This window comes from Pristiophorus japonicus, chromosome 3, assembly GCF_044704955.1.
Source record: "Pristiophorus japonicus isolate sPriJap1 chromosome 3, sPriJap1.hap1, whole genome shotgun sequence".
In the NCBI taxonomy this organism is placed as follows: domain Eukaryota; kingdom Metazoa; phylum Chordata; class Chondrichthyes; family Pristiophoridae; genus Pristiophorus; species Pristiophorus japonicus.
In genome coordinates, this window is record NC_091979.1 from 251,645,661 (window position 1) to 251,666,993 (window position 21,333).

General features: G+C 45.6%; 1 protein-coding gene across 3 annotated transcripts in view; it reads left to right on the plus strand.

Annotated features, from left to right (window-relative positions):
• rbm20 (RNA binding motif protein 20) overlaps window positions 1-21,333 on the plus strand; it is a 423,896-nt gene that overhangs the window by 380,296 nt on the left and 22,267 nt on the right. For 2 of the 3 annotated variants that reach the window (XM_070876536.1, XM_070876537.1), the window contains 3 exons: window positions 3,087-3,729; window positions 7,053-7,172; window positions 12,293-12,414. In XM_070876536.1, coding sequence (XP_070732637.1) covers window positions 3,087-3,729; window positions 7,053-7,172; window positions 12,293-12,414 — 885 coding nt within the window. The remainder of the gene's footprint in view (window positions 1-3,086; window positions 3,730-7,052; window positions 7,173-12,292; window positions 12,415-21,333) is intronic. The other variant, XM_070876538.1, reaches the window with a different exon arrangement.

Here is a 21,333-nt window from a genome sequence, read left to right on the forward strand (position 1 = left end):
AATAGCGGGACATCTAGATAAGAATAGTGCAATCAAGCAGACGCAACATGAATTCATGAAGGGGAAATCATGTTTAACTAATTTGCTGGAATTCTTTGAGGGTGTAGTGTAACAAAATTTTGGGATTCATGCACAAGGACCCCCAGGTCCCTCTGCACCGCAGCATGTTGTAATTTCTCCCCATTCAAATAATATTCCCTTTTACTGTTTTTTTTTCCAAGGTGGATGACCTCACATTTTCCGACATTGTATTCCATCTGCCAAACCTTAGCCCATTCGCTTAACCTATCTAAATCTCTTTGCAGCCTCTCTGTGTCCTCTACACAACCCACTTTCCCACTAATCTTTGTGTCATCTGTAAATTTTGTTACACTACACTCTGTCCCCTCTTCCAGGTCATCTATGTATATTGTAAACAGTTGTGGTCCCAGCACCGATCCCTGTGGCACACCACTAACCACCGATTTCCAACCCGAAAAGGACCCATTTATCCTGACTCACTGCTTTCTGTTAGCCAGCCAATTCTCTATCCATGCTAATACATTTCCTCTGACTTCACGTACCTTTATCTTCTGCAGTAACCTTTTATGTGGCACCTTATTGAATGCCTTTTGGAAATCTAAATACACCACATCCATCGGTACACCTCTATCCACCATGCTCGTTATATCCTCAAAGAATTCCAGCAAATTAGTTAAACATGATTTCCCCTTCATGAATTCATGTTGCGTCTGCTTGATTGCACTATTCTTATTTAGATGTCCCGCTATTTCTTCCTTAATGATAGCTTCAAGCATTTTCCCCACTACAGATGTTAAACTAACCGGCCTATAGTTACCTGCCTTTTGCCTGCCCCCTTTTTTAAACAGAGGCGTTACATTAGCTGCTTTCCAATCCGCTGGTACCTCCCCAGAGTCCAGAGAATTTTGGTAGATTATAACGAATGCATCTGCTATAACTTCCACCATCTCTTTTAATACCCTGGGATGCATTTCATCAGGACCAGGGGACTTGTCTACCTTGAGTCCGATTAGCCTATCCAGCACTACCCCCATAGTGATAGTGATTGTCTCAAGGTCCTCCCTTCCCACATTCCCGTGACCAGCAATTTTTGGCATGGTTTTTGTGTCTTCCACTGTGAAGATCGAAGCAAAATAATTGTTTAAGGTCTCAGCCATTTCCACATTTCCCATTATTAAATCCCCCTTCTCATCTTCTGAGGGACTTTAGTCACTCTCTTCCATTTTATATATCGGTAAAAGCTTTTACTATCTGTTTTTATGTTTTGCACAAGTTTACTTTCGTAATCTATCTTTCCTTTCTTTATTGCTTTTAGTCATTCTTTGCTGTCGTTTAAAATTTTCCCAATCTTCTAGTTTCCCACTAACCTTGGCCACCTTATACGCATTGGTTTTTAATTTGATACTCTCCTTTATTTCCTTGGTTATCCACAGCTGGTTATCCCTTCTCTTACCGCCCTTCTTTTTCACTGGAATATATTTTTGTTGAGCACTGTGAAAGAGCTCCTTAAAAGTCCTCCACTGTTCCTCAATTGTGCCACCGTTTAGACTTGTTCCCAGTCTACTTTAGCCAACTCTGCCCTCATCCCACTGTAGTCCCCTTTGTTTAAGCATAGTACGCTCGTTTGAGACACTACTTCCTCACCCTCAATCTGTATTACAAATTCAACCATACTGTGATCACTCATTCCGAGAGGATCTATTACGAGGAGATCGTTTATTATTCCTGTCTCATTACACAGGACCAGATCTAAGATAGCTTGCTCCCTTGTGGGTTCTGTAACATACTGTTCTAAGAAACAATCCCGTATGCATTCTATGAATTCCTCCTCCAGGCTACCCCGTGCGATTTGATTTGACCAATTGATATGTAGGTTAAAATTCCCCATGAATACTGCCGTTCATTTTTCACATGCCTTCATTATTCCCTTGATTATTGTCCGCCCCATCGTGAAGTTATTATTTGGGGGCCTATAAACTACGCCCACCAGTGACTTTTTCCCCTTACTATCTCTAATCTCCACCCACAATGATTCAACATTTTGTTCATTGGAGCCAATATCATCTCTCACAACTGCCCTGATATCATCCTTTGTTAACAGAGCTACCCCACTTCCTTTCCCTTCTTGTCTATCCTTCTGAATTGTCAGATACCCCTGTATGTTTAATTCCCAGTCTTGGCCCTCCTGCAACCACGTTTCTGTAATGGCCACCAAATCATACCCATTTGTAATGATTTGTGCTGCCAACTCATTTACTTTATTTTGAATGCTGCGTGCGTTTAGGTAGAGTGTTTTAATACTAGTTTTTAAACCATGATTTTTAGTTTTGACCCCTTCTGCAGCCCCTTTATATTCATACATATTGTCCCTTCCTATCACCTTGTGGTTCACACTTACCCCAGTGCTACTCTGCTCTGTTGCCTCCTGCCTTTTGCATTCTTTCTTGGGGTCCTGTTCATCTGCGCTCTCACCCACTCTAACTAGCTCAGAGCCCTCTCCTGGGTTCCGAATAATCCTGGCATTGAGGCACCGAGCTTTCAGGCTTGCCTTTTTATTGCACTTTGACCCTTTAGAATTTTGCTGTACAGTGGCCCTTTTTGTTTTTTGCCTTGGGTTTCTCTGCCCTCCACTTTTACTCATCTCCTTTCTGTCTTTTGCTTCTGTCTCCATTTTGTTTCTCTCTGTCTCCCTGCATTGGTTCCCATCCCCCTGCCATATTAGTTTAACTCCTCCCCAACAGCACTAGCAAACACTCACCCGAGGACATTGGTTCCGGTCCTGCCTAGGTGCAGACCATCCGGTTTGTACTGGTCCCACCTCCCCCAGAACCGGTTCCAATGTCCCAGGAATTTGAATCCCTCCCTGCTGCACCACTGCTCAAGCCACATATTCTTCTGCGCTAAGCTGCGATTCCTATTCTGACTAGCACGTGGCACTGGTAGAAATCCCGAGATTATTACTTTTGAGGTCCTACTTTTTAATTTAGGTCCTAGCTCCTTAAATTCGTCTCGTAGGACCTCATCCCTTTAATGATATCTTTGTCAAAATTCACATTCTTGTACAGAGCGCAACCTGGGAAAGTGGCAGTGAGGCTGAAGAAGAAGCATGGTATTCGGGCAGCATGGAGGAGTTTGTGACTGTGGATGAGGTGGGAGAAGAGGAAGAGCATTTGATGGAGATACAACTGGAGATGCCTGAGATCAAGGAGAGTGACTGTGTTCAAACGGAACAGGATAGAAACATGGAAACAAGCAATGTCGACCTAATAACAAAAGAGACAATTCCTGACTGTGGGCATCCCAGTGACAGTCACCGTGGCACTTCACTCGAAGTGCTCAGACTAATGAGTCCGGCTCCTTCTCTCGGCAGTGTGGAATCTGCGGGTCATTGTCAATTAATGTCCAACTTGACGAGTGAAATTGAACAGACTCTGAGAACTGATGTGAAGTCACCGGAAAATCCTGCGGGTTGTAAAAACTATGAAATGGATAAAGTATTGAGTGACAGTGAATCCATTGGGCATTTGGCTACAGAGATCCAGTGCAGACCTGGTGAGTCTTATGAAACTGACGAGAAGCTCCAAAAGGAACACTTTTCAGAGGAAATATTAGAAACCCAGAGAACTGACCAATCAGTGGCAAGCATCAGTGTAAGAAGTCTAGAAACAGATGAGCTCAAGAAAGAGTCTCCAGAAGCATTCAGTAAAGGTAAATGATGTTAATCTCTTTTAGCTGAATTTTGCATCTAGCTTTTTGATTATAGTTCTTTTGTTCCACTCGAAAATATTGTATTTATTTAGCAAACAAAATTAGTTTTTCTGCATTCCTGTAGTCCTGCTTTATAAAATGTAGTACATGATGTATAATATTCAATATTTGAGCATCCTGAATGTTGCTCAGGTTGGCACAGTCAGTACGATGCCAGGGTATTCGACTTTTGACGGTAGATCTCAAGTCCGAATCCCAGTCTTGGGGTTTAAATTTGTAAGGATGCAGTACAAGCATTTACACACGTTCTCTTACTTCAGTAAATGTCAATGGATGGGACTTCGAACTTCGGCAGGGATGTGGAATATTGGGAAGTCAATGGAAAGGAAGATTTGGTGGGTTATATAACAGGCAGCTGATCTGCTACAGTCTGTGTTACACTGCTACCAAAGTGCCGTGCGTTGTTTCATATCACTCCCACTGTGAGATTTGGAAACATTCCCTTAAAATCAGTATCTGAGCTCTTACCGACCCGATCACAGCCAGGGCATCTCTACCAATGGCTTCTCTTTCTGCACCTGGAGTTCCCCAAGGTTCAATCATTGGCCCCCTCCTCGTCATCATCTACATACTGCCCCTAATCGACATCATCCGTAGACATGGGGTCAGCTTCCAGATGTACACTGATGAAATCCAACTCTATCTCTCTCAACGCCTTCAATGCCTTTGTGCCGTTGGACTGCTTGTTCAACATCCAGTCTTGGATGAGCCACAGTTTCCTCCAGATAAACATTGGGACACCCCAAGCCTTTTCGTTGAGCCCTCACCACAAGCTCCATTCCCTTGCCACCCTCCAGGCTACTGCCTCAGGCTGAACTAGACTGTTCACAACCTCGGCGCCCTGTTCGACCCCGAGCTGAGCTTCCAACCCCATATCCTCTTCATGACCAAAACTGGTTACTTCCACCTCTGTGACTTTACTCATCTCTGTCCCAGTTCATTCTATCTTCAACTGAAACCCTCATCCATGCCTTGGTCATCTTCAGACTTGACTACTACATTGCTGTCCTGACCAGCCTCCCATAAACTTAAGCTCATCCAATACTTTGATGCTCCTAACCTATTCTGCACCAAGTCCTACTCACTCCTACCCTTGACCTACATTGGCTCCTGGTTCCCCAACCTCAAATTTAAAACAACTTCACAGACAACAATTCCTATTAGCTTACAAACTCCGTTTTACATTTGTGATTTGATTCCAATTCTACTGCCTCTGCCCAATTACTACACTGTCATTGCCAACAACAACACATTGTATGGAGCCTATAATGTTAAAAAATGCCCCATGACTTCAAAGAGAGATAAGGAAAAAATGGATGATGAGCCAAAGAAGAAACTCATGTAGGGTTTAGATGGAGTAAATAAAAATAAACTGTTTCCAATGACTGAAGGGTTGATAACCAGAGGGCACAGATTTAAGGTGATTGCCAAAAGAACCAGAGGCAATATGAGGAAATTATTTTTATATGCAACGAGTGGTTAGGATTTAGGATGCACTGCCTGATACGGATTGAATAGTAGCCTTCAAAAGGGAATTGGATAAATACTTGAAGGAGAAAAAATTGCAGGGATATGGGGAAAGAGCGGGGGTGTGAGACTGACTGGATTGCTCTTCGAAAGAGCTGGTGCAGACTCGATGGGCCAAATGGCCTCCTTCTGTGCTGTACTACTCTCCCTGATTCTATGATATTATGAGGGGATCAAAGAAATGGGTTTTAAGACGAGTTTTAAAAGAGGTGAGTGAGGTGGAGGTATTCAGGGAGGGAATTACAAAGCACGGAACTCATTCTTGTGTTTAAATCCCTTCATGACCTTTCTCTTCCCTATCTCCGTAACCTCCTGCACTGTTTCAAACCCCTAGTGATCTCTCCCTTCCTCTGACTGCAGTCCCTCATGCCTTCTACCACCCCTCACCCCCTTCACCCTACGATTGGTGGCTGTGCCTTCAGCCCCCTAAGTCCTGTGCTTTGTAATTCCCTCCCTGAATACCTCCACCTCCCTCACCTCTTTTAAGACCCGTCTTAAACCCCATCTCTTTGATCCCCTCATAATATCATAGAATCATAGAATATTCGGCCCATCGAGTCTGCACCGGCTCCTTCGAAGAGCAATCCGGTCAGACCCACACCCCCGCTCTTTCCCCATATCTCTGCAATTTTTTCTCATTCAAGTATTTATCCAATTCCCTTTTGAAGGCTACTCTTGAATCTGTATCCAGCGCCCTATTAGGCAGTTCGTTCCAAATCCTGACTACTCGTTGCATAAAAATATGTTTCCTCATGTCGCCTCTGGTTCTTTTGCCAATCACCTTAAACCTGTGCCCTCTGGTTATCGGCGCTTCAGTCATTGGAAACAGTCTCTCTTTATTTACTCCATCAAAACCCTTCATAATTTTCTTCTTTGGCTCGGCATCCATTTTTTCCTTATCTCTCTTTGAGGTCATGGGGCATTTTTTAACATTAAAGGTGCTATACAAATGCATGGTGATGTTGTTGACAATGACAGTGCAGTAATTGGGCAGAGCCAGCTAGAATTGGAATCAAATCAAAAATGTAAAACGGAGTTTGTAAACTAACAGGAATTGCTGTCTATCAAATTGTTTTCAACCTGAATGAATTTGTTCCTTTATTATTCAACCTTCGATTTTAATGAACCCTAAATCCAGTTCAGCATAAGAACAATGCAGTGTTAAGGCTGCCCTCTAGGTACAGACTTCCTCTAGATTGTTGGATGGGTCTGCAAACATTTCAATAGAATTTGACACATTTGACACCTTTCATCAGCTTAATCTCACATTTTGCAGTCAAGTGTACTTGCTGTTTATTTTGAAACACTTCCAGCTGAAAATAGCATAATTGTCCCAAGCACATGTACAGTGGAGATTTTAAACTATGTGAGATTAACACTTTTGACGTGACATTTAAATAATCAGATATGACACCAGTATGCGAAAACAAAGAATGGCATGTGTAGGATAATTGGATCGTCATGTCACACAACGAGTCTGACTAGAATCCAGCTATATTTAGATGATTTATATCAGTATATATCAACTGTAATAATTCTGTCCTTCCAATATTCATTAATTGCCAACATGCCTTTTATAATTGGATTATGGTTAATTAACAAAAGTTAATTAAAATGCATGTTCTCTCACGGCAAGCAGCTCTTTTCATATGCTGCCACTTAACACCATTCTAGTGAACCAATGAAGGAGCAAAGTCTCGTAATGTCTGTCTTGACTCTTACTTTTATTAATTCAGAAAACTCAAGGCAGCCAATACCAGAATCAGCTGGAAACAATCAACAACTGCCTAATATACAGCAACCTCAGTTACCATGGGAGCAGGACAATGTCTTCTGTAACCTTAGCATCCCTCTAGGTAAGACACCCGAATACAAAAACAAAACACTGCGGATGCTGGAATCTGAAAGAAAAACAGAGAATGCTGGCAATCTCCGCGGGTCAGGCAGCATCTGTGGAGAGAGAAACAGTTAACGTTTCAGGTCGATGACCCTTTGTCAGAACAGTACACATTCTTAAGAGCACTGAAAGGGGGAGGGGAAGAAAGAATAAAAGGGAAGGTCTATGACAGGGTGGAAGGCAGGAGAGATTAGAGTGAAAAAATGATGATGGACTGAATTGAATTGGTAATGGCTGGAGTTAGAAAAAGGTTACTCTAGATAGGGTATGAATGGCAAGATAATGACCAGCTGCCACTGGAGACAAAGAGAAAAAAAAAACATAAGCTCAAGGGAGGGAGCAAAGATGGGCAGAGGTTATGCTCTGAAATTGTTGAACTCAATATTGAGTCCAGAAGGCTGTAAAGTGCCTAAACAAAAGATGAGGTGCTGTTCCTCGAGCTTGCGTTAAGCTTCATTGGAACAATGGAGGAGTCGGAGGACAGAGATATCAGAGTGGGAGTGGAGTGGAGAATTAAAGTGACAGGAGACCAGAAGCTCAATTTCAAGATACCCTCTTGTTTTATAGCAGATTTTGTTAGACTAATACACATTTCAGGAGCTGTCAACATTTACTTTTAATTTAGTGTCGGCATTTGTTTGAGAAAACTAAATACAAGCAAATTCACAATGCTCCTGCCGAATATCTCTGAGATCAAAGCACAATATTGAAAGGGGAGTTCTGTGAAGAAAGCCATGTTTCAGAGATGGGGTGAGAAATTCAACTCACTACTCCCTGTTGTGCCCGGGGAAAATGGGCGTTGGGCCTCCAGATTGCACGTGTCGATCTCTCAAGGGGAATGTCCTCCTCTTTCTCTGCTCTTACTGGACTTGTGAAGAAAGGTGAGTGGCAAGGGTTGGAAGGAACAGCTGAATGGCAGCTCAAAGCAACGGCAGTTGTCATGCAGAGCACGGGGGCGAGAGAGCAGTGAGAAGATAAAAGGAGAGTAAGATGTGTGGAACTCCCCACAGAGGGTACCCCGACCTCGACAGTTGTGACGCTTCAGATCCGCCCTCTGCCCACTAAATCATTAGCTGTCTCTTCTGTTAGGACAGTACTTGAAACAATGGCGCTCCTCCTCCTGTACACATCTCTCACTGCGTACCAACTTGTCCCACAAGAAGAAAGGGTGTGTGTTTAATGCGTGGCCCGCTGAAAGGTTGTGAAGATTTGTGCGTCAATGTAGAATAGTGTGGATGGTGCGTGATCAACCATTATTGACTCAGTGTCTATTTTATAAAGGTACAGCAGTTATCATGGGCGACTTTAATCTCCATATAGATTGAGCTAACCAAGCTGGTAGCAGTGCGGTGGAGGAGGATTTCCTGGAGTGTATTAGGGATGGCTTTCTAGACCAATATGTCGAGGAACCAACTAGAGAGCTGGCCATCCTAGACTGGGTGTTGTGTAATGAGAGAGGACTAATTAGCAATCTTGTTGTGTGAGCCCCCCTGGCGGAGAGTGACCATAATATGGTAGAATTCTTTATTAAGATGGAGAGTGACAGTGTTAATTCAGAGACTAGGGTCCTGAACTTAAGGAAAGGTAACTTTGATGGTATGAGATGTGAATTGGCTGGGATAGACTGGCAAATGATACTTAAAGGGTTGACAGTCCATAGGCAATGGCAGACATTTATAGATCACATGGATGAACTTCAACAATTGTACATCCCTGTCTGGAGTAAAAATAAAACGGGGAAGGTAGCTCAACCATGGCTAACAAGGGAAATTAGGGATAGTGTTAAATCCAAGGAAGAGGCATATAAATTGGCCAGAAAAAGCAGCAAACCTGAGGACTGGCAGAAATTTAGAATTCAGCAGAGGAGGATAAAGAGTCTAATTAAGAGGGGGGAAATAGAGTATGAGAGGAAGCTTGCAGGGAACATAAAAACTGACTGCAAAAGCTTCTATAGATATGTGAAGAGAAAAAAATTAGTGAAGACCAACGTAGGTCCTTTCCAGTCAGAATCAGGATGGCAGACCAATTGAACAAATACTTTGGATCTGTCTTCACTAAGGAAGACACAAATAACCTTCCGGAAATACTAGGGGGCAGAGGGTCTAGCGAAAAGAGCAACTGAAGGAAATCCTTATTAGTAAAGAAATTGTGTTAGGGAAATTGATGGGATTGAAGGCCGATAAATCCCCAGGGCCTGATAGGCTGCATCCCAGAGTACTGAAGGAAGTGGTCCTAGAAATAGTGGATGCATTGGTGATCATTTTCCAACATTCTATTGACTCTGGATCAGTTCCTAGGGAGTGGAGGGTGGCGAATGTAACACCACTTTTTAAAAAAGGAGGGAGAGAGAAAACAGGGACATCGGTGGTGGGGAAAATGTTGGAATCAATTATTAAAGATGAAATAGCAGCGCATTTGGAAAGCAGTGACAGGATCGGTCCAAGTCAGCATGGATTTATGAAAGGGAAATCATGCTTGACAAATCTTCTCAAATTTTTTGAGGTTGTGGTGTATTTGGACTTTCAAAAGGCTTTTGACAAGGTCCCACACCAGAGATTAGTGTGCAAAATTAAAGCACATGGTATTGGGGGTAATATATTGACGTGGATAGAAAACTGGTTGGCAGACAGGAAGCAGAGAATAAATGGATCCTTTTCAGAATGGCAGGCAGTGACTAGTGGGGTGCCGCAGGGTTCAATGCTGGGACCCCAGCTATTTACAATATACATCATTGATTTAGATGAAGGAATTGAATGTAGTATCTGCAAGTTTGCAGATGACATTAAGCTGGGTGGCGGTGTGTGCTGTGAGGAGGAGGCTAAGAGGCTACAGGGTGACTTGGACAGGTTAGGTGAGTGGGCAAATGCATGGCAGATACAGTATAATGTGGATAAATGTGAGGTTATCCATTTTGGTGGCAAAAACAGGAAGACAGAATATTATCTGAATGGTGACAGATTAGGAAAGGGGGAGGTGCAACGAGACCTGGGTGTCATGGTACATCAGTCATTGAAGGTTGGCATGCAGGTACAGCAGATGGTGAAGAAGGCAAATGGCATGTTGGCCTTCATAGCTAGAGGATTTGACTATACGAGCAAGGAGGTCTTACTGCAGTTGTACAGAGCCTTGGTGAGGCCACACCTAGAATATTGTGTTCATTTTTGGTCCCCTAATCTGAAGAAGGACGTTCTTGCTATTGAGAGAGTCCAGCGAAGGTTCACCAGACTGATTCCCGGGATGGCAGGACTGACATATGAGGAGAGACTGGATCAACTGGGCTTGTATCCACTGGAGTTCAGAAGAATGAGAGGACATCTCATAGAAACATATAAAATTCTGATGGGATTGGACAGTTTAGAGGCAGGAAGAATGTTCCCGTTTCTGGGGAGTTCCAGAACTAGGGGTCACAGTCTAAGAATAAGGGGTAAGCCATTTAGGACTGAGATGAGGAGAAACTTCTTTACTCAGAGAGTGGTTAACCTGTCGAATTTTCTACCTCAGAAAGTTGTTGAGGCCAGTTCGTTAGATATATTCAAAAGGGAATTAGATATGGCCCTTATGGCCAAAGGGATCAAGGGGTATGGAGAGAAAGCAGGAAAGGGGTACTGAGGTTGAATGATCAGCCATGATCTTATTGAATGGCGGTGCAGGCTCGAAGGGTCAAATGGCCTGCTCCTGCACCTAATTTCTATGTTTCTATGTTTCTATTTGCCCAAACCAGCTCTTCTTTTGGACTCCCTGAACATGTCCAACAAATTAGTGCCAATTTACATAGAATTACATATAATATACATCACAGAAACAGGCCATTCGGCCCAACAATCTGTGCTGGTGTTTATACTCCACACGAGTCTCCTCCCATTCCATCTACCTCATCTCAGCCTTTCAACTTATCTTTCTATGCCCTTTTCTCTCATGTTCTCGTCCAGTTTCCTTTTGAAAGCATCCAAGCTATTTGCCCTCAAGCACCTCTTTGTGCCAAATTATGGAATTGTCTTAGGTTGTATTCTTCTGGCCATTAGAAATTGGATTGAAATGACCTTAATTCAATTAATGTAGGTCACTACAAGACAATATGATAAACCCTTGGGTCACCAAATCCCCGTTTAGAATTGTTTGCCTTCAGGTTTCTACCCTACTCTCCTTTGTGTGCTAACTTGAGATAAGGTCTAGTTCAACAGGTACCATCTCCATTCTTCATGTGTAATCCTGAACATGTAGGTGTCGGCAGACTATTTGACCAGGTGACATCACAGCCCAACCCAGATCCTGTCTCTACCATGTCTTCCCTGCATCCCCATTATGGCTGAGTTTTCCTCTCCCGAGCCCAGGAGTGGTCAGCTGTAACACCCAACTGTTACCTTGGCTGAGATCAACTTAATTGCATTCAGCAAGAAATGCTTCAAGGTCCAGGTACTTGAGCACAAAAATTGAGGCTGACACTCCAGTGCAGTGCTGAGGGAGTGCTGCACTCGGAGGTGCTGTCTTTCAGATGAGACATTAAACCGTCTGCTCTCTCAGGTGGACGTAAAAAAGATCCCATGACACTATTTTGAAGAAGAGCAGGAAAGTTCTGCCCGGTTTCCTGACCAATATTTATCCCCCAATAAATGTAACAAAAACAGATTATCTGGTCATTATCACATTACTGTTTGTGGGAGATTGCTGTGTGCAAATTGGCTGCCGCATTTCCTACATTACAACAGTGACTACACTTCAAAAGTGCTCCCTTGGCTGTAAAGCACTATGGGATGTCCTCAGGTTGTGAAAGACGCTATATAAATGCAAGTCTTTCTTTTTTTCTTTTCTTTGTAATCTGTAGGGTTCATTTACCGACGGAGCTTTTGGGAAAGGCCTGTTCAAAGTATTTTTCACGTTCAAAGTGAAAAATTAAACAGCAGAATGATTTCAGAAATGAACTAAATTCCTTCAACTTGTAGATCTTAAAAGAGAAACAAAATAGGGGTGTGGATATCTGTGCTCTTGTATTCCACATTCCAGAAAGGCCCAAAACCTTCCGGTTAATCAGCGGTGTTTTAACAGACATGTTCTGTAACTGGTGGTTCTCATTTTTTTCAGGTGTCGAGTTTGTGGAAGCTAGAACAGGATTTTACTGCAAGCTCTGTGGCCTCTTTTACATTACAGAGGACGCAGCAAAGATGAGCCATTGCCGGAGTACTGTACATTATAAAAATCTGCAGGTAACTGAGACAAGAACAACCTGATTGTATTTGCTTATGGGATAAAGGCAATGCAGAGAAGTTGCTCATCCCTAGCTGCCCTGTGAAGTTGGTGGTGGACCGAGGGATGATGGTGCTTCCAATGCTTTTGTTAAGTCGGGAATTCCAGGATTCTGATCCAGTGATGATAAAGGGACAGTGATGCGTATCCCATGTCAGGATGGTGTGTGACTTAAGAGGGGAACATTGGGAATGATGGTGCTCCATTGAGGTTGTTGCTTTTAGCTTAATTGATGGTGGAGTTAGTGGGGCCGGTAGATACTGTTGGAGTAACCTTGGTGAGTTGCTGCAGGAACGCAGCAGCAAACACAAAAGCGACATTACAAATAGTGACCCCAGCCATGATCTAGCGGCCTTCTCCTGTTCCTATCTTCCACCTTTTCAGCCAACATGGCAGCAATGGTGCAGCGAGTCTCACTTTGCTTAAGGAGGAGGAGGAGAAGCAGCAGTGAAGAGCCAGGAACGTACAAGGCTGCAAGGGCCACCAGGACCCATTATTGCCCATGGCAAAACATGTCTACTGCTGGTGACTGAGCTCCTTCCACTTCACTGAGGATTAATGTGTGAAAAGGCTGGTCTCAGAGAGGAACTCACAAGTAAATTGTGTCATCTCATGGGACTAAATGTGGAATGAAGGAGCATCTTTCATGTTAATATGAAAAATTAAACAGCATCTGGTTGTAATTTACCAAAATTCCCTGGATTCTGGGGAGGTCCCAGCAGATTGGAAAACTGCAAATGTAACGCCCCTATTTAAAAAAAGGAGGCAGACAAAAAGCAGGAAACTATAGACCAGTTAGCCTAACATCTGTGGTTGGGAAAATGTTGGAGTCCATTATTAAAGAAGCAGTATCAGGACATTTGGAAAAGCAAAATTCAGTCAGGCAGAGTCAGCATGGATTTATGATGGGGAAGTCATGTTTGACAAAATTGCTGGAATTCTTTCAGGATTTAATGAACAGGGTGGATAAAGGGGAACCAGTGGATGTGGTGTATTTGGACTTCCAGAAGGCATTTGACAAGGTGCCACATAAAAGGTTACTGCACAAGATAAAAGTTCACGGGGTTGGGGGTAATATATTAGCATGGATAGAGAATTGGCTAACTAACAGAAAACAGAGAGTCGGGATAAATGGTTCATTCTCTGGTTGGCAATCAGTAACAGTGGGGTGCCGCAGGGATCAGTGCTGGGACCCCAACTATTTACAATCTATATTAACGACTTGGAAGAGGGAACTGAGTGTAACGTAGCCAAGTTTGCTGATGATACAAAGATGGGAGGATAAGCAATATGTGAGGAGGACACAAAAAATCTGCAAAAGTACATATACAGGCTAAGTGAGTGGGCAAAAATTTGGCAGATGGAGTATAATGTTGGAAAGTGTGAGGTCATGCACTTTGGCAGAAAAAAATCAAAGAGCAAATTATTATTTAAATGGAGAAAGATTGCAAAATGCCGCAGTGCAGCGGGACCTGGGGGTACTTGTGCATGAAACACAAAAGTATAGTATGCGGGTACAGCAAGTGATCAGGAAGGCCAATAGGATCTTGGCCTTTATTGCAAAGGGGATGTATAAAAACAGGGAAATAGTGTTTTAAACGATAAGAGGATAAGGGGTTATGGGGAGTGGAGCTGAGTCCATGATCAGATCAGCCATGATCTTACTGAATGGCGGAGTAGGCAGTATGGCCTACTCCTGCTCCTATTTCTTATGTTCTTATCTTTGGCGCCATAATGGTAAAAGTGGCAATAGCACTCAGCTTTTTTTTTACCAGAGGCTTCATCCAGGTAATGGCAGGAGCCTTGGTAAGGCTCAATCAGTTTGTAGTTTAGAGCTGCATTACCCAGAATATAGATTCCCTGTTTCAACACGCGAATAAATTTATCAAAATCAGCAGCAGGAAAGGATTTTTCAAAAGGCACAGGGAACGGCCCTTGCGCCAGAAAGGGTGAGCCCGAGGCACACCCAATATTGGGCCTCGGGTCTTGAGACCGGCGAGCTGGGGACACATGCTGGGCATTCTCGGGCAGCTCACCGGTCAGTCGGCATTGGATTTCGGGTTGTTGCATCGCAGGCAGGTAGGCCCTGGGAGAGGCTGGGGGAAGCGATCAATGGAGTGGGTGGGTGGGGGGGGGTGCGGGGAGAAACGATTGAGAGGAATGGGGGTAATTGGGAGAGGGGGAAGTGAAGGGGAGGGAAGGAGATGATCGAGAGGGGGAGGGATGCTATCGACAGAGCGGGGTTGCTCAGGAGATGGAGGTGGCAATCGAGAAGTCAGGGCCAAGAGGGAGCTGCAACGGTCTTTGGCATTACAGTGGATCATGTATTTTTTAACGAACGTACCATTTTGTTGGTGGTCTCCAGGGTCCCTATCAGGACCGCTGGTTAGGCCACAAGTAGACTATGTTTTCCTGCACACAGCCAGCCCAGCCCTGGCTGCATTCAAGGCAGACTAATTGTTCAAAGTGGGCCTTAAACAGGCAATAGGTCCCTGTGTTTCTATGCAAAGGGCCCGATGCCTGTTTCAGGCACGAGCAGTGGACGCCCCTTTATCTGGCTTTAATTTTTGAATTAATGTTTTAATTTTTTCTGGCATGGAATGTGCGTGCGCAGGTTGCTCGCCATATGGGACGCTTTGGTGAGCACCTGTACAGTGGGTGTGGCGTCAACCAGTGTCGAGAACAGGGTATCATCAACTGCGCCCATGTGGCCATTCGAGCACCGGTGACATTAGACAACAGAAAGGGATGTCACTGAATGCACATCCAACAACTACAGCCAAATCATTATGCAAATTTTCCAGGAAGTGCCCATGATATCCATATCATCAGGAATTGAAGACCAGTTGGAGGGTTGACTCCTGCAAAATATGTTTCCCGCTTGAGACATGGCTCGTGACATATTTACACAAGCCTTGTACTCTCCAGCAAAGAGAAAGGGGGGGAAAAAAATTATGTTTCTGTTTCCAATAGCTGAAGGGTCAATAATGAAGGGGCACAGATTTAAGGTGATTGGCAAAAGAACCAGAGGCGACATGAGGAAGAACTTTTTTACGCAGCGAGTGGTTAGGATTTGGAATGAGCTGCCTGATAGGGTGGTGGATACAGATTCAATAGTAATCTTCAAAAGGGATAAATACTTGGAGAAAAAATTGCGGGGATATGGGGAAAGGGTGTGGGAGTGGGACTAACTGAATTGCTCCTCGAAAGAGCTGACGCACACTCGATGGGCCGAATGGCCTACTTCTGTGCTGTACTATTCTATTTTTCAAATTTGCCGTCATCACCTCTCTCCTCAGAAAACAATCTTTGAAACCACTTTGCTTGCAAGCTACCGCCCCATCTCCAACCTCCCTTTCCTCAACAAAGTCCTTGAACGTGTTGTCGCCTCCCAAATCTGCTCATCTCTCCCGCAACTCCATGTTTGAATCCCTCCAATCCGGTTTCCACGCCTGCCGCAGTACCGAAATGGCTCCTATCAAAGTCAAAAATGACATCCTTTGTGACTGTGACAAAGGAAAACTATCCAACTGGACCTGTCTGCAGCCTTCGACACGGTTGACCACTCCAATCCTCTCCAACACCTCTCCGCCATCATCCAGCTGGGTGGGACTGCACTCGCCTGGTTCCATTCTTATCCAGCTAATCGTAGCCAGAGAATCACCTGCAATGGCTTCTCTTCCCACGCCATCATTGTTACCATTGGTGTCCCCCAAGGATCTAGCCTTGGCTCCCTCCTATTTCTTATCTATATGTTTCCCCTTGGCTGTCATGTATGTAACCTTCGTGTAACTGTAACCTTCATGTAACAACACTGCACACTGTATACACCTAAGAAATGCATGCCTTGACCACAGGGGGTGAACTTGTGGGAGACACTCCTCACCTGGTCATCCAGGTATATAAAGGGAGGTCCCACGCAGGGTCTGGACTCCTTGGTCCTGTGAATAAAGGTACAGATCACAAAGTGACCTTGTCTTCAGTATGTGCCTCATGTTGATTTGCAGTAGTGTGTAAGGACATAACATTTGGCGACGGGAATCAACGACTCACGAGAATGGCCACCAGTAGCACAGAGGAACGATACTGTGTTGGTGAGGACTGGGACGATTTTGTTGAGAGGCTCCAGCAGAGCTTTGTCACGAAGGACTGGCTGGGAGCGGCAGCAGCTGACAAGCGAAGGGCGCATCTACTGACCAACTGTGGACCGAAGATGTACGCGCTGATGAAAGACCTGCTCACACCCGAGAAGCCGGCGGACAAGACCTTTGAGGAGCTGATCGGTGAGCACCTCAAACCAGCGAGCAGTATACACATGGCCCGACACCATTTCTATACACACCGATGTCGGGAAGGGCAGAGCTTACCGGACTTTGTTGCGGACCTTCGCCGCTTGGCCAGCCTCTGTAAGTTCACAGACGCTTGCAGGGGGGAGATGTTAAGGGATTTCTTCATTGAGGGCATTGGTCATGCCGGGATTTTTAGGAAGCTGATTGAGACCAAGGACTTGACCTTGGAAGCAGCGGCGATGATGGCTCAAACCTTCATGGCGGGGGAGGAGGAAACCAAGATCATATACGCGCGCAACTCTGCTCCCAACGTGGCGTTGCAGCAGGGAGTTAACATGGTAAACGTGACTCAGAACCCCGCAGGCAGGCAAGGACAATTCGACACCAACCAGGCAGTAACAGACTCTAGGGTGGGTCCTCAACAGAGACAATGGCAGGTCGAACAGACAATTACACCATCACAAGGGACAATACGTCCTGGGATGGGGCCACTGACACTTACTAACAGAGTGCTCAAGAGTAATCAAAGAGACAATCAGAGAGGAACGCCTGGTAACAGCTCTTTTGTTTACAACAATCTCAGCTCATGCTGGAGGTGCGGGGACAGACATGCTGCGAAAACCTGCAGGTTTCAACAATTTATCTGCAGAAATTGTAACTTCAGTGGACACTTGGCCAAAATGTGCAGGATGCCCGCAGCAAGGCTGGTTTACGAAGCGGATGAACCACAAGAGGGGTCTGCAAGGCAGGGTTATGCTTGGGACACAGCAATGGACGCTGAAGTTCAGCGGGTTCAGGTGGCAAGCATCCACAGCTCATACACAAAGACGCCACCTATGATGATGAGAGTACTGTTAAACGGCATCCCGGTACACATGGAGCTGGACACAGGAGCCAGCCAGTCACTTATGAGTGTCTATTTGACAATTCGAGAAACTATGGCCACTCAGAGCTAGCAGACCCAAACTAGAACGCATTGACACGCAATTACGGACGTACACCAAAGAGATCATCCCAGTGCTAGGCAGTGCAATGTTGGTGGTCACACATAATGGATCAGAGAACCGGCTGCCATTCTGAATTGTCCCGGGAAATGGTCCCACGCTTTTGGGGAGGAGCTGGCTAGCCAAGATGAACTGGAAATTGGGGGATGTGCACGCCATTTCATCTGTGGAGCGAAGTTCATGCTCACAGGTCCTATAAAAGTTTGAGTCACTATTTCAACCTGCTGTTGGTAATTTCAAAGGTACCAAAGTAGTGATACGCATCACCCCGGACGCCACACCAGTGCACCACAAAGCCAGAGCTGTGCCATATGTCATGCAGGAGAAAATTGAGAGTGAGTTGGACAGGTTGCTAAGAGAGGGCATAATTGAATTCAGGGACTGGGCAAGCCCCATCGTCCCTGTCCTAAAAACGGATGGCTCGGTCAGGATCTGTGGCAACTACAAGGCCACCATCAACCGAGTGTCACTACAAGACCAATACCCGCTTCCGAGAGCGGAGGATCTTTTTGCCACGCTGGCAGGCGGCAAGCTGTTCACCAAGTTGGACCTCACTTCAGCCTACGTGACCCAAGAACTGGCCGAAGAATCCAAACTACAGTCCACCATCACCACGCACAAGGGGCTGTTTGTTTACAACAGATGTCCGTTTGGCATTCGTTCAGCAGCCGCAATCTTTCAAAGGAACATGGAAAGCCTGCTCAAATCCATCCCCAGAACAATCGTATTTCAGGACGACATCCTTATCACGGTTCGAGACATCGAGGAACACCTCCACAACCTGGAGGAGGTGCTACACCGACTGGACCGGGTAGGCCTGCAACTAAAGAAGTCTAAGTGTGTGTTTTTGGCCCCAGAGGTCGAGTTTTTGGGCAGGAGAGTTGCTGCAGATGGGATCCGGCCTACCGAATCCAAAACAGAGGCGATCCGTCGCGCGCCCAGGCCCGGCAACACATCAGAGTTGCGTTCATTTCTGGGACTATTGAACTACTTCGGGAACTTTCTGCCGAACTTAAGCACATTGTTGGAGCCGCTACACGTGCTCCTGCGTAAGGGTTGCGATTGGTTTTGGGGGGACTGTCAGGAACGGGCTTTCAATCGGGCGTGGAACCTGCTTTGTTCTAACAAGCTGTTGACTCTGTACAACCCTTGTAAGAAATTGGTTTTGACGTGATGCATCATCCTATGGGGTTGGGTGCGTGTTGCAGCAGAGTAATGATGAGGGCCAACTCCAACCTGTGGCTTATGCTTCCAGGTCACTCTCCCAAGCAGAAAGGGGATATGGGATGGCTGAAAAGGAATCAAGGTTAATGGTTAAAGGGATCAAGGAGTATGGAGAGAAAACAGGAAAGGGGTATTGAGGGAATGATCAGCCATGATCTTATTGAATGGTGGTGCAGGCTCGAAGGGCCAAATGGCCTACTCCTGCACCTATTTTCTATGTTTCTATGTTTCTATGAAGCACTCGTATGTGTCTACGGGGTGAAAAAGATGCACCAGTACCTTTTTGGCAGAAGGTTCGAGTTAGAAACGGACCACAAGCTGTTAACATCCCTGTTGTCCGACAGCAAAACTGTCAATGCCAATGCGTCAGCTCGCATACAGTGATGGGCTCTCATGCTGGCTGCGTATGACTACACCATACGGCACCGGCCAGGCACCGAAAATTGCGCTGACACGCTCAGCAGGCTTCCACTGGCCACCACTGAGGGGGCAGCAGAGCAAAGCGCTGAGATGGTCATGGCTGTCGATGCTTTTGACAGCACAGGCTCCCCCATCACAGCCCACCAGATCAAAACCTGGACAAACAAAGATCCCCTCCTATCCTTGATTAAGAAATGTGTCCTTACTGGGGATTGGGCGCCCACACACGGAGCATGTCCTGAAGAGGTCAGACCTTTTCACAGACGTATGGATGAACACTCCATCCAAGCCGACTGCCTGCTATGGGGCAGCCGGGTAGCCATGCCCCAGAAGGGAAGGGAAGCATTCATTAGGGAACTCCACAGCGAGCACCCAGGCATTGTGCTAATGAAGGCCATTGCCCGGTCACATGTATGGTGGCCGGGAATTGATGCAGACCTGGAACACTGTGTTCGCAGGTGCACGACGTGTGCCCAGCTGGGCTATGCCCCCAGGGAGGCCCCACTCAGCCCGTGGCCCTGGCCCACCAAGCCATGGTCACACATTCACATAGACTACGCGAGCCCGTTCATGGGGAAAATGTTCCTCATTGATGTTGATGCGTACTCGAAATGGATCGAGTGCATCATATTGAATTCGTGCACGACATCCACCACATTGGAGAGTCTGCATGCGGTCTTTGCAACCCACGGCTTGCCAGACATTCTGGTTAGCGACAACGACCCATGCTTCACTAGCTATGAATTCCAGGAGTTCATTACGGGTAATGGCATCAAACATGTCAGGACAGCACCGTTGAAGCCGGCTTCCAATGGTCAGGCGGAACGTGCGGTCCAAATCATAAAAAAGGCATGCTCTGGATTCAAGGACCCTCCCTTCAATGCCGCCTATCGCGCCTCCTGCTGGCCTATAGGTTCCGATCGCATTCGCTCACGGGAGTCCCGCCAGCGGAATTACTTATGAAACGTACACTTAAAACTCGGCTGTCTCTCATTCACCCAGTCTTGTCAGACATTGTTGAGGGCAAGCGCCAGTCCCAAAATGAGTGCCATGGCCGTAACTCAAAGGGGAGATGTTTAGAAATCGATGACCCTGTATTTGTTCTTAATCACGCTTTGGGACCCAAATGGCTTGAGGCTACTGTAATTGGTAAAGAGGGGAATAGGGTCATAGTGGTCAGACTTAACAATGGACAGATATGCCACAAGCATCTGGACCAAGTAAAAAAAAGGTTCAGCATGGACACTGAGGAACCTGAGGAACATCATGAGATGCTGCCCACACCACTGCCGGTGAACGAGCATCAAGAACCTTCAGCAGCATGCACAGTCCCTGCGGCCAGCCCGGACGAGCCGGAATCACCACAGGTGACAAAGACTCATGCCAAAGCTCAACAACCAGAGCCCCAACTGCGGCGCTCCACGAGAGAGTGTCGACCGCCTGAAAGACTCAATCTTTGACCCAAAGACGTTGGGGGGAGGTGATGTCATGTTTGTAACCTTCGTGTAACTGTAACCTCCATGTAACAACACTGTACACTGTATACACCTGAGAAATGCACACCTTGACCACAGGGGGTGAACTTGTGGGAGACACTCCTCACCTGGTTATCCAGTTATATAAAGGGAGGTCCCAAGCAGGGTCTGGACTCCTTGGTCCTGTGAATAAAGGTACAGGTCACAGAGTGACCTTGTCTCCAGTATGTGCCTCGTGTTGATTTGCTGTAGTGTGTAAGGACACAACATTGGCGACATCATCCGAAAACATGGCATCAGTTTCCGCATATACGCTGACGACACTCAGCTCTACCTCACCACCACTCTCTCGACACTGCCATGGTCTCTAAATTGTCAGACTGCTTGTCTGACATCCAGTACTGGATGAGCAGAAATTTTCTCCAATTAAATATTTTTCTTGTGCAAAACTTTAAAATAACTAGTGA